This window comes from Erythrolamprus reginae, chromosome 3 (assembly GCF_031021105.1).
Source record: "Erythrolamprus reginae isolate rEryReg1 chromosome 3, rEryReg1.hap1, whole genome shotgun sequence".
NCBI lineage: Eukaryota > Metazoa > Chordata > Lepidosauria > Squamata > Dipsadidae > Erythrolamprus > Erythrolamprus reginae.
In genome coordinates, this window is record NC_091952.1 from 24,958,435 (window position 1) to 24,972,225 (window position 13,791).

General features: G+C 40.1%; 1 protein-coding gene across 1 annotated transcript; it reads right to left on the reverse strand.

Moving 5' to 3' along the window:
* Window positions 1-6,654: 6,654 nt before the first annotated feature.
* Window positions 6,655-7,206, reverse strand: LOC139165597 (ferritin heavy chain A-like). The gene has a single exon (XM_070748802.1). The coding sequence runs from the start codon at window positions 7,152-7,154 to the stop codon at window positions 6,723-6,725; it is 432 nt and encodes a 143-aa protein (XP_070604903.1). The 5' UTR covers window positions 7,155-7,206; the 3' UTR covers window positions 6,655-6,722.
* Between the last annotated feature and the right edge of the window lie 6,585 nt (window positions 7,207-13,791).

Consider the following 13,791-nt stretch of genomic DNA (forward strand, 5'->3'; position numbering starts at 1 on the left):
GGGGAAAGAGTATTTCAATTCCCCCATGCCTGGCGGCAGAGGTGGGTTTTAAGCAGCTTATGAAAGTCAAGGAGGATGGGGGCAATTCTAATCTCTGGGGGGAGTTGGTTCCAGAGGGCCGGGGCCACCACAGAGAAGGCTCTTCCCCTGGGTCCCGCCAAGCGACATCGTTTAGTTGACGGGACCCGGAGAAGACCCACTCTGTGGGACCTAACTGGTCACTGGGGTTCATGCAGCAGAAGGCGGTCCCTGAGATAATCTGGTCCGGTGCCATGAAGGGCTTTATAGGTCATAACCAACACTTTGAATTGTGACCGGAAACTGATCGACAACCAATGCAGACTGTGGAGTGTTGGTGTAACATGGGCATATTTGGGAAAGTCCATGATTGCTCTCGCAGCTGCATTCTGCACGATCTGAAGTTTCCGAACACTTTTCAAAGGTAGCCCCATGTAGAGAGCATTACAGTAGTCAAGCCTCAAGGTGATAAGGGCTTGATAGTGACTGTGAGCAGTGACTCCCAGTCCAAATAGGGCCGCAACTGGTGCACCAGGCGAACCTGGGTGAACGCCCCCCTCGCCACAGCTGAAAGATGCTTCTCTAATGTGAGCTGTGGATCGAGGAGGACGCCCAAGTTGCGAACCCTCTCTGAGGGGGTCAATGATTCTCCCCCCAGGGTAATGGAGGATACACCCAATGACAATTACTGATTTAAGTAGCAACTAGCAATCAGATAGAGCCACCATTTTAATTCACTACATTACACCAGGACTGTCAAACTTCCAGCCTACAGGCTGGAAGGCCCACTGACCACACCCACCTCTGGTTTAGCGAAGGGGAAAATGTCCTAATACATCACGTGCAGTGACGGGCTGCCCAAATTTTATCTGCCATACTGTGGTTGTGGCTTATTTTTGTAGATGTGGCTTGATGGTCATGTGACCAGGTGGGAGTGGCTTGACAATCATGTGACCGGGAATGGTCACACGACTGGGTGGGAGTGGCTTACCGACCAAGATAAGTTTTCAAATAGGTGCTTGGACTCTTTTTCAGTTGATTAAGTCACATTATTTGAATAGCTGCAAAAAGGACAAATGATAGACAGCATTATTTGTTGAGGAGTACAGCAACATTTTAAGGTTTTGTACTGAACCCACCAGGTTCGGTACGATAACAGATTAGGCAAGTAGCTCAATTTTCTTTAATTGCTATAAAGGTTCATAGATAATGATGAAAATGATTAAACCATTTATGTGTAAAAACGTACTATTTAATTATTTACTATTTTAAAAAGTAATTAAGAATCATACTAAGGTAGTAGAGAAGGGAGGACAATTAAAAAAACTATTAAGTATTCAATAAACAGTGCATACACTTACTACCCCCACTGGTCCCGCTCTCGTAGGCGCCCCCTCCCATTACTGGTCATGTGATGCCGGCATGACGATGTGAGTTTGATACCCTGCATTGCACTGTAACAACTCAATCTTGGGACTTTGTTGAAAATGTAAATTGTTTTATTCAGGCATGTCCTATTCATGTGAGCGTGTGGAATACATGGTTTTAACAAAAATGTTTGTCAAAACAAAATGAATAATGGAAGGTTCTGTCGATGTGTGGACATCCAGTGATTGATTCCAGCCCTGCGCCCAGCTCATGGTGATGTCTGAATTTTGGAAATTCCTGCCTGCTCATGCTTTAATTCTGCAGTGGGCAATGCAGATGAAAAGAGTCTGCTTCTCTTAACTCAGCCTTCTTGAGCCTGAGTTGACGTATAGCTGATAAGAGCTCCAGCGGTCAATTAAAGATGGTATGTATTTTGTTTTCTGTCGGCCATCTAAAGACTTGCAGGTTTAATCGCTGCCCAAGGCTGCAAAGGCAAAATTGCATGGAAGGAAGAAGTATCTTACAGAAACTATCTCTAAAGCCTATGCAAAGTTTGGATGCCCACAGAACAGATAAAATAAAATAAATAGCATTTTTATTTAATTATTATAGGACTTTGGGACAAAAACACCGCAGAGTACTATGAATTTTTCATGCAGGCTGATGGGATATTCAAATGATTTACCAGGATGAAATCTTTATTTTAATAAAGTAACATATTTTTTGGAGTATAAGATGCACTGGAGTATAAGACGCACCCTAGTTTTTTGGGAGGAAATTAGGGAAAAGAATCTGTTTACCAAGTATTCATCTGGCTAGTGTCCTTAGTCTGGTCAGCTTCAGCACATTATTTGGTTAGGGCTTAAAAAAAATCCTTTATTCTGAGAGAGTAACAATGAAAGAGCTTGCAAGCCAGTAGGAGCTTGGAATATCATTAGCACCTGGAAAGAAACATTCAGACCAAGTACAGCAATGGAAAAAACCCTGCAGAGACATAGGGCTTGGAAAACATTCTTCTTCACAGAGAGTAACAATGAAAGAGCTTGCAAGCCCTAGGAACATTGTTAACATCTGGTTAGGGCTGGAAAAAAACATTAAGAGCAAGTAAAGCAATGAAAAAAACCCTACAAAGACAGGGTTTGCAAAACATTCTTGGCAGAAAGTAACAATGAAAGAGCTTGCAAACCGGTAAGAGCTGGGAACACAGTTAGCACCTGGTTAGGGCTGGAAAGAAATTTATTCAGACCTAGTTATAGCAATGAAAAAACCCCTGCAAAGACTTAGGGCTTGGAAAACATTATTTGCAGAGTGAAACAATGAAAGAGCCTACAAGATAAGAGCTAGGAAGATTGTTAGCAGCTAGTTAGGGCTGGGGAAAAAAAACTACATTCAGAATATAAGATGCATAATTCTGATAAGAATTATCAGCCTCTTTTAGGGAGGAAAAAGGTGTGTCTTATACTCCAAAAATATGGTAATTACAGGTAGTCCTCAATTCACAACCATTTGTTTAGTGATCCTCTGAATTATAACAGAACTGGAAAAGAAGTGATTTTTGACTGGTCCTTGTACTTATGACTGTCACTCAGGAGTGAAATTATCCCAGTTCACTCATGCCTGTCGGTTGTCGGAGAGCCCGTTGCGAAGGGAGCACGAGGTTCCACCCACTTGTCTGGACACCGCCATTTGGGTTCTTTTACCCTCTGCGCATATGCAAAGCATTCTGTGCATGCGCAGAGGGTAAAAGAACCCAAATGGTGTCATCCGGGGGAATGGGAGAAGCCTCGGGCTCCCTTCGCAACCAGCTCTCCAGTGATTGGCAGGCATGAGTGAACATTTCACCCCTACTGTCACTGCATCTCCATGGTTGCAGTCAAAATTCAGGCCCTTGGCAACTGGCACATATTTATGATGGTAGCAGCATGCCGGGTGTCATGAGATCATCATTTGCAGCCTTCCTAGCTGGCTTCTTACAAGCAAAGTTAATAAGAGAAGATGAATTTGTTTAACAATCACACGATTCACTTAATACCTACAGCGATGTGCTTAACAATTATGGCAAAAAGGTTGTAAAATCTGGCATAATTCACTTAATAACTGTCTTGCTTGCTAGCGGAAAGTCTGGTACCCATTATGATTACAAGCCAAGGACTACCTGTATTTAAAAATTGGAATAATATAACTGATATAATTGTGATCACGAGGAATAGAGTTAGTATTCATTATTTTTGCAATAATGGCATTTATTTAAAGAAGAACAGCTGTGTAGTTCATTCACTAATTATTCTATAAAGCCGGTTGCTCTTTGCAACAGCAGGTAAGGTTAAAAACTCATGTACAGTGGTACCTCTACCTAAGAACGCCTCTACTTACGAACTTTTCTAGATAAGAACTGGGTGTTCAAGATATTTTTGCCTCTTCTCAAGAACCGTTTTCCACTTACAAACCCGAGCCTCCAGAACTGTAACCGGAAAAGGCAGGGAGAAGCCTCCATGGGGCCTCTCTAGGAATCTCCTGGGAGGAAACAGGGCCGGAAAAGGTGGGGAGAAGCCTCCATGGGACCTCTCTAGGAAGCTCCTGGGAGGAAACAGGGTCAGAAAAGGCAGGAAGAAGCCTCCATGGGGCCTCTCTAGGAATCTCCTGGGAGGAAACAGGGTCTGCACCCTCCCTGTGGTTTCCCCAATCACACACATTATTTGCTTTTAAATTGATTCCTATGGGAAAAATTGCTTCTTCTTACAAACTGTTCTACTTAAGAACCTGGTCACGGAATGAATTAAGTTCGTGAGTAGAGGTACCACTGTAATTCTTCAACAGTGCAGGCTTTAGTTTGCATATACCTTTTTGTTTGCCTTTTTATAGAGCATCAAACATTACTTGCAAACAATGTCAAGCTAAGGTATGAAGTTAAGCTTCAAAAACAGACTTCTTTAAAAAAAAACAGTTAAAATTTTAGACATTGTCTAGTATAATAATTGACGTTCCGAGTCATTTTGTTCCCCATTATATGTTATCACTATTTATTACTTTAATATTATACTGTCATGAGAATAATGATGATGTTTTGCTTGGTTCACTTACCGTGGCTGGGATGTAAATTCCAAGAACTATGAGCAGCATTTGGTATGAATTTAACCACAGTGTCTTTGTTTGGGTGCCACAGACTTTTGGAAATAGCTTTTATTTTTCAAGAAAACCACTTGAGTGGCACCAGAGTTCTTGAGTGGAAGCAGATGGACGATGCTTTGCTCTTTGTGCATAATTTTGATGTACAAAATTATATTTATTACAATACAAACACAATTGCTATTATCATTTGGCATTTTTGAGATACAATAGTGCCCTCCACTGGTGACTAAAGAGTAAATTGTTGATCAATCCTTGGTTTATTTCAGAAGTGGGCAAAATCTAAGTTTTGGAGCCCATAAGGCCCTTGAACCCTTGATTTTGTGCTTCTCGGAGTGCAAATATAATTTCCGGAAAGCACTAAAATTCCTTTCTGCCATACTAAGCCATGGAACCTATCATGTCTATAGTATCACTATAGAAATAGCTGAACAAAAAATTAACTGAATTTCATAGCCCCATCCATTTTGCATCATAACATTGATTCCCCTCTAAATAGCCCAAACATAATGCCTCCATAGGAAAGTTGGGCTATAATTATCATGAATTGGAGTTGACCTTATGATTGACAGACAGGGTGGCCAAGCTTATTGTTATCTGAAAGATCATGAACAGCGAAGTTCTGGACAACTGAATAACACAAATGAGCAAACCCTGGCCCACTGAATTAGCCATTGGAATATGTCTACAAGAGCTACTTTTCTACTTTAGATATTTCTGGAGCCTGAAAATAGGACATAATATGCTCTTTCCTTCCTTCAGAAACTTGCTTCAGATCCATAGTAGCCATTATCAGAGTACTGTAGTTATATTGATGTATAATGAAACATCTGTGATAAACAGGTTCAAAAAGGATCAAAGCTTCCCTTACAAATCTGACCTGATTAGTTAGTGAGGATGGATCAGAGTTATAGCTCAAGATCAGCTGAAAACTAGTTTTTTCAATTTGACACGAATGGTTGAAAGCTAGAAAAATGATTCCCAAATATTCTGATATTGTTTATTACTTTGGGGGTTGTGCCTTCTAAAATGTAGGGCTTGTACAGGGCATGTTGCTTAGGTTAAAATTTAAGCCTATATTAAATAGCCAATAACCTATTAATGATCTTTGTGGCTTTGTTAATTTTAATAAAACCTGCTGAATGTTTTATCCGCAGGTTGGTTTGATTGGATTGGATTTGTATGCCGCCCGTCTCCGTAGACTCTGGGCGGCTAACAACAGTAGTAAACAGCATATGACAATCCAATATAAACAGTTAAAAACCCCTATTGTAAAACCAACATACATACAGACATACCATGCATAAAATTGTAAAGGCCTAGGGGGAAAGAGTATCTCAATTCCCCCATGCCTGGCGGCAGAGGTAGGATTTAAGAAGCTTACGAAAGGCAAGGAGGGTGGGAGCAATTCTAATCTCTGGGGGGAGTTGGTTCCAGAGGGTCGGGGCCGCCACAGAGAAGGCTCTTCCCCCGGGTCCCGCCAAGCGACATTGTTTAGTTGATGGAACCTGGAGAAGACCCACTCTGTGGGACCTAACTGGTTGCTGGGATTTGTGCAGCAGAAGGCGGTCCCTGAGATAGTCTGGTCCGGTGCCATGAAGGGCTTTATAGGTCATAACCAACACTTTGAATTGTGACCGGAAACTGATCGGCAACCAGTGCAGACTGCGGAGTGTTGGTATAACATGGGCATATTTGGGAAAGCCCATGATTGCTCTCCCAGCTGCATTCTGCATGACCTGAAGTTTCCGAACACTTTTCAAAGGTAGCCCCATGTAGAGAGCATTACAGTAGTCGAGCCTCGAGGTGATGAGGGCATGAGTGACTGTGAGCAGTGACTCCTGGTCCAAATAGGGTCGCAACTGGTGCACCAGGCGAACTTGGGCAAACATGCTCAAACATGCTCTAAAATATGTTCTGATTAAAGTTTTTAAAGCCCCTTAGTGATGAAATTCAGAGCTTACTCAGACCCCCAGCTGAATACATGCAGTTTTTTTTTTAAGCAGATTCCAAAGGTGGAAAAATCACCCAGGAACAATAACATATAGATTAATAAAGTTTTGTTTCCTAAAATATTCAGTGCATTGCAGAATTCTGCTTGCTTGTTTCTTAATTTATTTTATTTATTTATTTTTTTCACAATGCTAATTATTTGTTTATTTGAATTTTTTTTTCCACAAAACAAACTGCATATTTCCAGGGAACAAGGTTTAGCTGCTTTCTTTTAAGGTGAACTTGTCAAAGAGGTATTCGCCCATGCCGCTCTGGGGCAGCCCCAGGCGCTTCAGATTGGTGCAATGGTCTCCCAGGAGTTTGATAGCCTTTACTTGCTCTTCCAAGAATTCATTCTCCAGAAAGTCAGAAAGATGAGGGTCTACTTTCTCAGTTGCCAGCTTGTGCAGATCCAACAAAGCTTGGTTGACCTCCTTCTCCAACTTCAGGGCTTGCTCCAAGACATCTAGAGAGTTGCCCCATTCATCTTTCTCTGGCTTCTTGATATCCTGCAAGACAATACGTCCCCCTCGCTTGTTTTGGTACTTCAGAAACTTGTCGGCATGTTCTTTCTCTTCCTCGGATTGTTCCTTCAAGAATTTGGCCACATGGCACAAGGCTATATCATCACGGTCAAAGTGATGGGCCATGGACAAGTAGACATAGCTAGCATGGAGTTCAATGTTCACCAAATGGTTGATGGCAGCAGGGCCGCCATCAGGAATTTTGGGGCCCCATACAGCCTAAGTGTCTGGGGGCCCCCTCCCTTCTTCCTTCCTTCCTTCCTTCCTTCCCTTTTTCTTTCTTTTTTCTTTTTTTGATTTTTTTCCTTCCTTCCTTTCTTCCTCTTTCTTTCTTTCTTTCTCTTTCTTTCTTTCTTTTTTCTTTTTCTTTCTTTCCTTTTTTCTCTTCTTTTTCTTTTCCCTCCCTCCCTCCCTCCCTCCTTCCTTCCTTCCTTCCCTTTTAAATTTTCAAACTGTCTTCTCCATATTCCTGGCTGAGGAATTCTGAAAGCTGCAGTCAACTGTCTTCAGCCCCCCCCAATTTTCCAATTTGCCCGGGCCCGGGACAGCAGTCCCAGTAATACCCGTCTATCGGCGGCCCTGGATGGCAGCCTCGCATTCAGGGTGGTAGTTCTGACGGATCTGCGACGTCATCTTGAGAGAAGAAGGATGCTCCTGAAGTTTAGAAGGTCAATGGGTGCTTGTTTCTTAATTTAATAATTGATTGATTGATCCAAATACCAGCTTGAATCTGAAAATGTATAGCTGAGCAATGTGGTGAGGGGGTTGGGCTGCCCTTCCCGAGATTGCATAACCAGGGGAGGCCATTAAAATAATGAATGCCATAAAACAGTAATTCAGAACAATGCCAGAGGAAGATACAAGTTCCAAGTTGTAGATCATAAAGAGATATTTTGTGATGAGTGCAAGAACACCAACAGGGCCAAATTCTCACCAGAAAGAACTGGAAATCGTACGTTCTGAGAAACCAGACATTTATTGTGGGAAAAATGGGCAAGGCTATCAACTTGATACAAGAAGTGCGTGCGGGGAACAGTGTATAGAGACTCCTCATATAATTCCAGCTAGTTTTGGTTATGGTAACAATTTTCACCATTTTGGTAGAATCAAATAAAACTATTTATTTATTTATTTATTCATTCATTCATTCATTCATCCGTTGATTTGTTGATTAATTAATTAATTAATTAATTCATTCATTCATTCATTCATTCATTCATTTAATTTGACTTCTATGCCACCCAATCCCGAAGGACTCAGGGCGGCTCACAACAGTATAAAATTACAATAATATTAGCAATAGCAATAAAAAGAAGTCAAGGAAAAAACGAGCAATATCTAAAATCCTAATTAAAACTTTAAAAACAATTCAATAACACACGTACCAGTCATACATACTAAATTCAAATATATGGACAAGCTAGTGGTTGATTTAGGGCCCCTAAATCATCAGCTAGATGAAGAGATTGTAGTTTAAACCAGGATTTGCCATCTCAAACCTCCCACATGGTTGGGTTTGTCCAACAAGAAAATATTATTTAATACATTTAATACAAATACATATTTAACCTTTAATTCACCTTGTTTAGGGTTAACCATAGTTATTTTTTGTAGCTTCCTATCTGATAAGGACTTAAAACTCTGATTTGTTTATCGCAGAGGTCTTCAAACGTGGCTATTTTAAGACTTGTGGACTTCAACTCCCAGAATTCTCCAGCATAGCATAGCTGGCTGGAGAATTCTGGGAGTTGAAGTTCACAAGTCTTAAAGTTGCCAAGTTTGGGGACCCCTGGAGTCTACACAGGAATATGCAAACCCAGAAAATGTCTTAATTCTGTAATCGGGTTGTATGAATAAAGCTTTTGAAACTGGTGGCTACGATGCTAATAATATTCTTAGTATTTAAGACTCCCATTGCTGCTATATATGGGGTCTTTACAGCTATAATTTCCTGCTTGTGTAAGCGTGCAGATTCAAGCAGTTTTATTCCTATATATATTTAATATAGGTGATTCTTCTGGTTTTAGATAAGTTATTTTGCTCCGTTTCTTGGAGATACCGAAATCAGAACCTCTCCTCCCGCCCTCCCGCTGTTTCCTTAATGCTTTGTCTTTTCTCCAGCAGATTTCACAATTTCTTCCTTTCTCACATTTCTCTGTGAGAAAACTTTCTGATCGGATTTATGACGACCGCAAAAACATTCCCAGCTTGATTTCTCCTGATATGTCTCACACACACCTTCTTAGAACAGCATCCCTCCGTACTACAACTGGGAAATGTGTTGTACATGGCAGCACATGGAAATCAGAAGTACTTGGTATAGAAGCATAGAAAAAAAAGATGATTTTTAAAAAGAGGAATAAGGTAGAGATTGGAACTGCACGCTCATATTTCTCATATTTCTTCTCTACTATATTCTCTATGACCTTCATTGTGTATTTCTGCGCCAGCTCAGGAAGCTCAAACTGCCCAAGGAGCTGCTGATTCAGTTCTACAGAGGAATCATTGAGTCTGTCATCTGCACCTCTATAACTGTCTGGTTTGGTGCTGCAACCCAACAGGACCGACACAGACTTCAGAGGATAATCAGAATTGCAGAAAAAACAATTGCTGCCAATCTGCCTTCCATTGAGGACCTGTATACTGCACAAGTCAAAAAGAGGGCGGGTAAAATATTTACTGACCCCTCACATCCTGGACACAAATTGTTTCAACTCCTACCCTCAAAACGTCGCTACAGAGCACTGCACACCAAGACAACTAGACACAAGAACAGTTTTTTTCCCGAACGCCATCACTCTACTAAACAAATAATTCCCTCAACACTGTCAGACTTTCTACTAAATCTGCACTTCTATTCTACTAGTTTTTCTCATCATTCCTGTCACCCATTTCCTCCCATGTTGACTGTATGACTGTAACTTGTTGCGTATATCCTAAGATTTTTATTAATATTGCTTCTTCATTGCTTATTTGACTCCTATGACAATCATTAAGTGTTGTACCACATGATTCTTGACAAATGTATATTTATTTTATGTACATTGAGAGCATATGCACCAAGACAAATTCCTTGTGTGTCCAATCACACTTGGCCAATAAAAATTCTATTCTATTCTATTCTATTATTGTGTATTGGACTAACTAACTAACTAACTAACTAACTAAACAAACAAACAAACAAACTGTTCCTTGCATGTTGCAATCATCACAGTTGGGGTCACTTTCTTATATTTATCAAGTGTTTTCAACACTTTTTTGGATGTTCAAAGAGATGGCCCCTCCCTCAAAATAATTCATCTCCCCCCCCTTTGGTTGGGTCAAAAATAATAGCAAATAATCCTCTACACTAAACCTATTTCCAAAGGGAGATTCATTAATACTGAAAGCCAATCAAGCTATTAATACACCCCAAAGTTAATTAAGTTATTAGGTTATTAATCTATTCTTCCCATTCCTCTGTATCTGAGATGGTGATAATGATTTCATTCCTGTATTCACATATGTAAAATCTAATTAATCTCCTGGGGTTTCCTCCATTACAGAATAATTTTGGAACTGAAGCAAACTGCAAGGAAGTTTGGCAGCTCTTAAAAACGTATTTGTATTTCTACTTTTAAAAAATTATACACATAGGCACTCCATGGAAGAGTATGGAGTAACTGGAAAACAGAATAAATCTATTTAGATTTCAGAGTCCCTCAGGAGTTGGGAGGCAAAGAAATTTGAGCAAATAAATCAATCAATATTGTATGAACTGAGAAACTGTAATGATAAATTGTTGTCAATGGGTGGCAGCAATAGGTTCTGTTGAATTTAAAAAATAGATGATGACAGCTCTTGCTTAAGCACTTTTCCCCAAAATTAAGAAATTTAAGCAGCAGTTATAGAGCCAAGAACAAAGGGAGATGAATTTTGAATGAGGAGCAAAGTCATTAAGAGTAGGATTTGTGCAGAAAAAGGAAAAGAGGAGAGGAAAATTAGAAGAGCAGTTGGTTCATTTAAAGTTAAAGTGCTCCAGAAAACTCATGGGTTAAACAATATTATGTGAAATCACAGTTACCAGTTCTTTAGTTAGTGTTGGCCTTCATACACCAAATGCTAAGATGTCATAATGTATTGGCATAGTACATGTGCCATATCCAAGTATATCCCAGCAATGTGACCTTTTGTAATAGACAGATGAAAATTTTATCAATATGCAGATTTTCTAAATACCATCCAAGATTTTTTTGACGTGGCATCCACTGAGCCAAAAGCATGAGAACACCATGGCCACTTTATGCCATAATCGTTCAGTTTTGCTTTCGATTCTTTGCGATCTTCTTCAATTTTTTGTCTTTTATCCTCTTTTATTGCCACATCAATTATCCATACTTTCTTCTTTTCAACTACAGTTAATGATGTGTTATGAGCCAAGACTTTATGACTTTGTATTCAGAATTATCACAATATTTTAATATGCTCATTTTCAACTACTTTTTCAAATCTGTATTGCTACCAACACAGGCATTACTGGCAAATGAAATTTTTTACAGATGTCCCAGTGAATAAATTTGGCAGCTGTGTTGTCATTGTTTATAATCTTGTGCATGAGCTGAATGTATGATCTATTGTTTCTTTTGTTTCTTTGCACAATCTGCACTTTTAATAATTGAATGTATTAGTTTGAACAGCTTGTTCTTATGCAGACAAAATCAAGCCTTCAGTTTCTTATTTTAATGTTTCAGGTATAAGCCATTGCCAGGTTTTATTTTTATCTATCCCCCCTCTCCAAATTTCATAGAAATTGACCATTTAATATATTTCTTTGCCAGCATTCTATTCTTGTTTTTATTAAATTATTTCAATATTCATGTTTTGATTCCTATATATTCAGTAATTTCCAATGTTTAACTTGCAACTTCTAGTTTTTGGCTGTCTTTTATACAATGTTTGACCTGAAGTAAATCTCTGCTTCCATTTCTTCCGTCCATTACCCTGGGGGGAGAATCATTGACCCCCTCAGAGAGGGTTCGCAACTTGGGCATCCTCCTCGATCCACAGCTCACATTAGAGAAACACCTTTCAGCTGTGGTGAGGGGGGCGTTCGCCCAGGTTAGCCTGGTGCACCAGTTGCGGCCCTATTTGGACCGGGAGTCACTGCTCACAGTCACTCATGCCCTCATCACCTCGAGGCTCGACTACTGTAACGCTCTCTACATGGGGCTATCTTTGAAAAGTGTTCGGAAACTTCAGATCGTGCAGAATGCAGCTGCGAGAGCAATCATGGGCTTTCCCAAATATGCCCATGTTACACCAACACTCCGCAGTCTGCATTGGTTGCCGGTCAGTTTCCGGTCACAATTCAAAGTGTTGGTTATGACCTATAAAGCCCCTCATGGCACTGGACCAGATTACGTCAGGGACCGCCTTCTGCTGCACGAATCCCAGCGACCAGTCAGGTCCCACAGAGTGGGTCTTCTCTGGGTCCCGTCAACCAAACAGACGAAGAGCCTTCTCTGTGGCGGCCCCGGCCCTCTGGAACCAAATCCCCCCAGAGATTAGAATTGCCCCCACCCTCCTTGCCTTTCAAAAGTTGCTAAAAACCCACCTCTGCCGCCAGGCATGGGGGAACTGAGATATACTTTCCCCCTAGGCCTTTACAATTTTATGCATGGTATGTCTGTATGTATGATTGGTTTTTATATAATGGGCTTTTAACTGTTTTTAGTATTGGATTTTGTTATATTGCTGTTGTTAGCCGCCCCGAGTCTGCGGAGAGGGGCGGCATACAAATCCAATAAATAAACAAATAAACAAATAAACAAACAAACAAACAAACAAACAAACAAACAAATAAATAAATAAAAAATAAATAAATACATAAATAAATACATAAATACATAAACAAATAAACACATAAACACATAAACACATAAACACATAAACAAATAAACAAATAAACAAATAAACAAATAAACAATATACTGTATCAATTGAACCAAAAAAACCAAGAAACCTGATGACTATTTACTACGCATTACATCCCAATAGTGATCTATTGGGATGTAATGCGTAGTAAATAGTCATCAGGTTTCTTGGTTTTTTTGGTTCAATTTATTCCGTTCAGCTTGGGTTCAGTTAATAATTCCAACAGTATCATATCATAGTTATGGCCCAGGTATTCATGCTTCCACCATTCAGTTTTGCCTTTAGCAAGTTTCTCTTTACACACATTCTTTACTAATTACATTTTTAACTTACCCATGTTTGGATAAGTTACACTTGTACAAAATTGTAAAATGTTAGATATCTGTAGGCTTCAACCTTAATAACAACAACAACAACAATAAATATTAATACTAATAATATTAATAGAGCTGCAACGACTCTGGCATAAGCCAGGGAAAGTGGTCCCAGTGGTGCTTGGCACACTGGGCGCAGTGCCAAAAGATCGCAGTGGACATTTGAAAACCATCAGAATTGAAAAAAATCTCCATCTGTCAAGTGCAAAGGGATCGGCACACATAATTCGCCACTACATCACGCAGTCCTATGCTGGATTTCGTATTTCATCACCAGTCGGGTGCTTTCCAAGCACCTAGGATTGCGTGATGTAGCGGCAAATTATGTTTGCCGATCCCAGTAAAGCAGCCTTTTGCAATTGACAGATGGAGATTTTGTCAATTCCGATGGTTTTCAAATGTCCGCCGAGATCCTTTGGCATTGCACCCAGTGTGCCAAGTATCACTGGGACCACTTTCACTGGCTTATGCCAGAG

Bases quoted from the DNA above. Each gene is read 5' to 3' on its own strand.
- LOC139165597 (XM_070748802.1), bottom strand. From the start codon at position 7,154: ATGGCCCATCACTTTGACCGTGATGATATAGCCTTGTGCCATGTGGCC.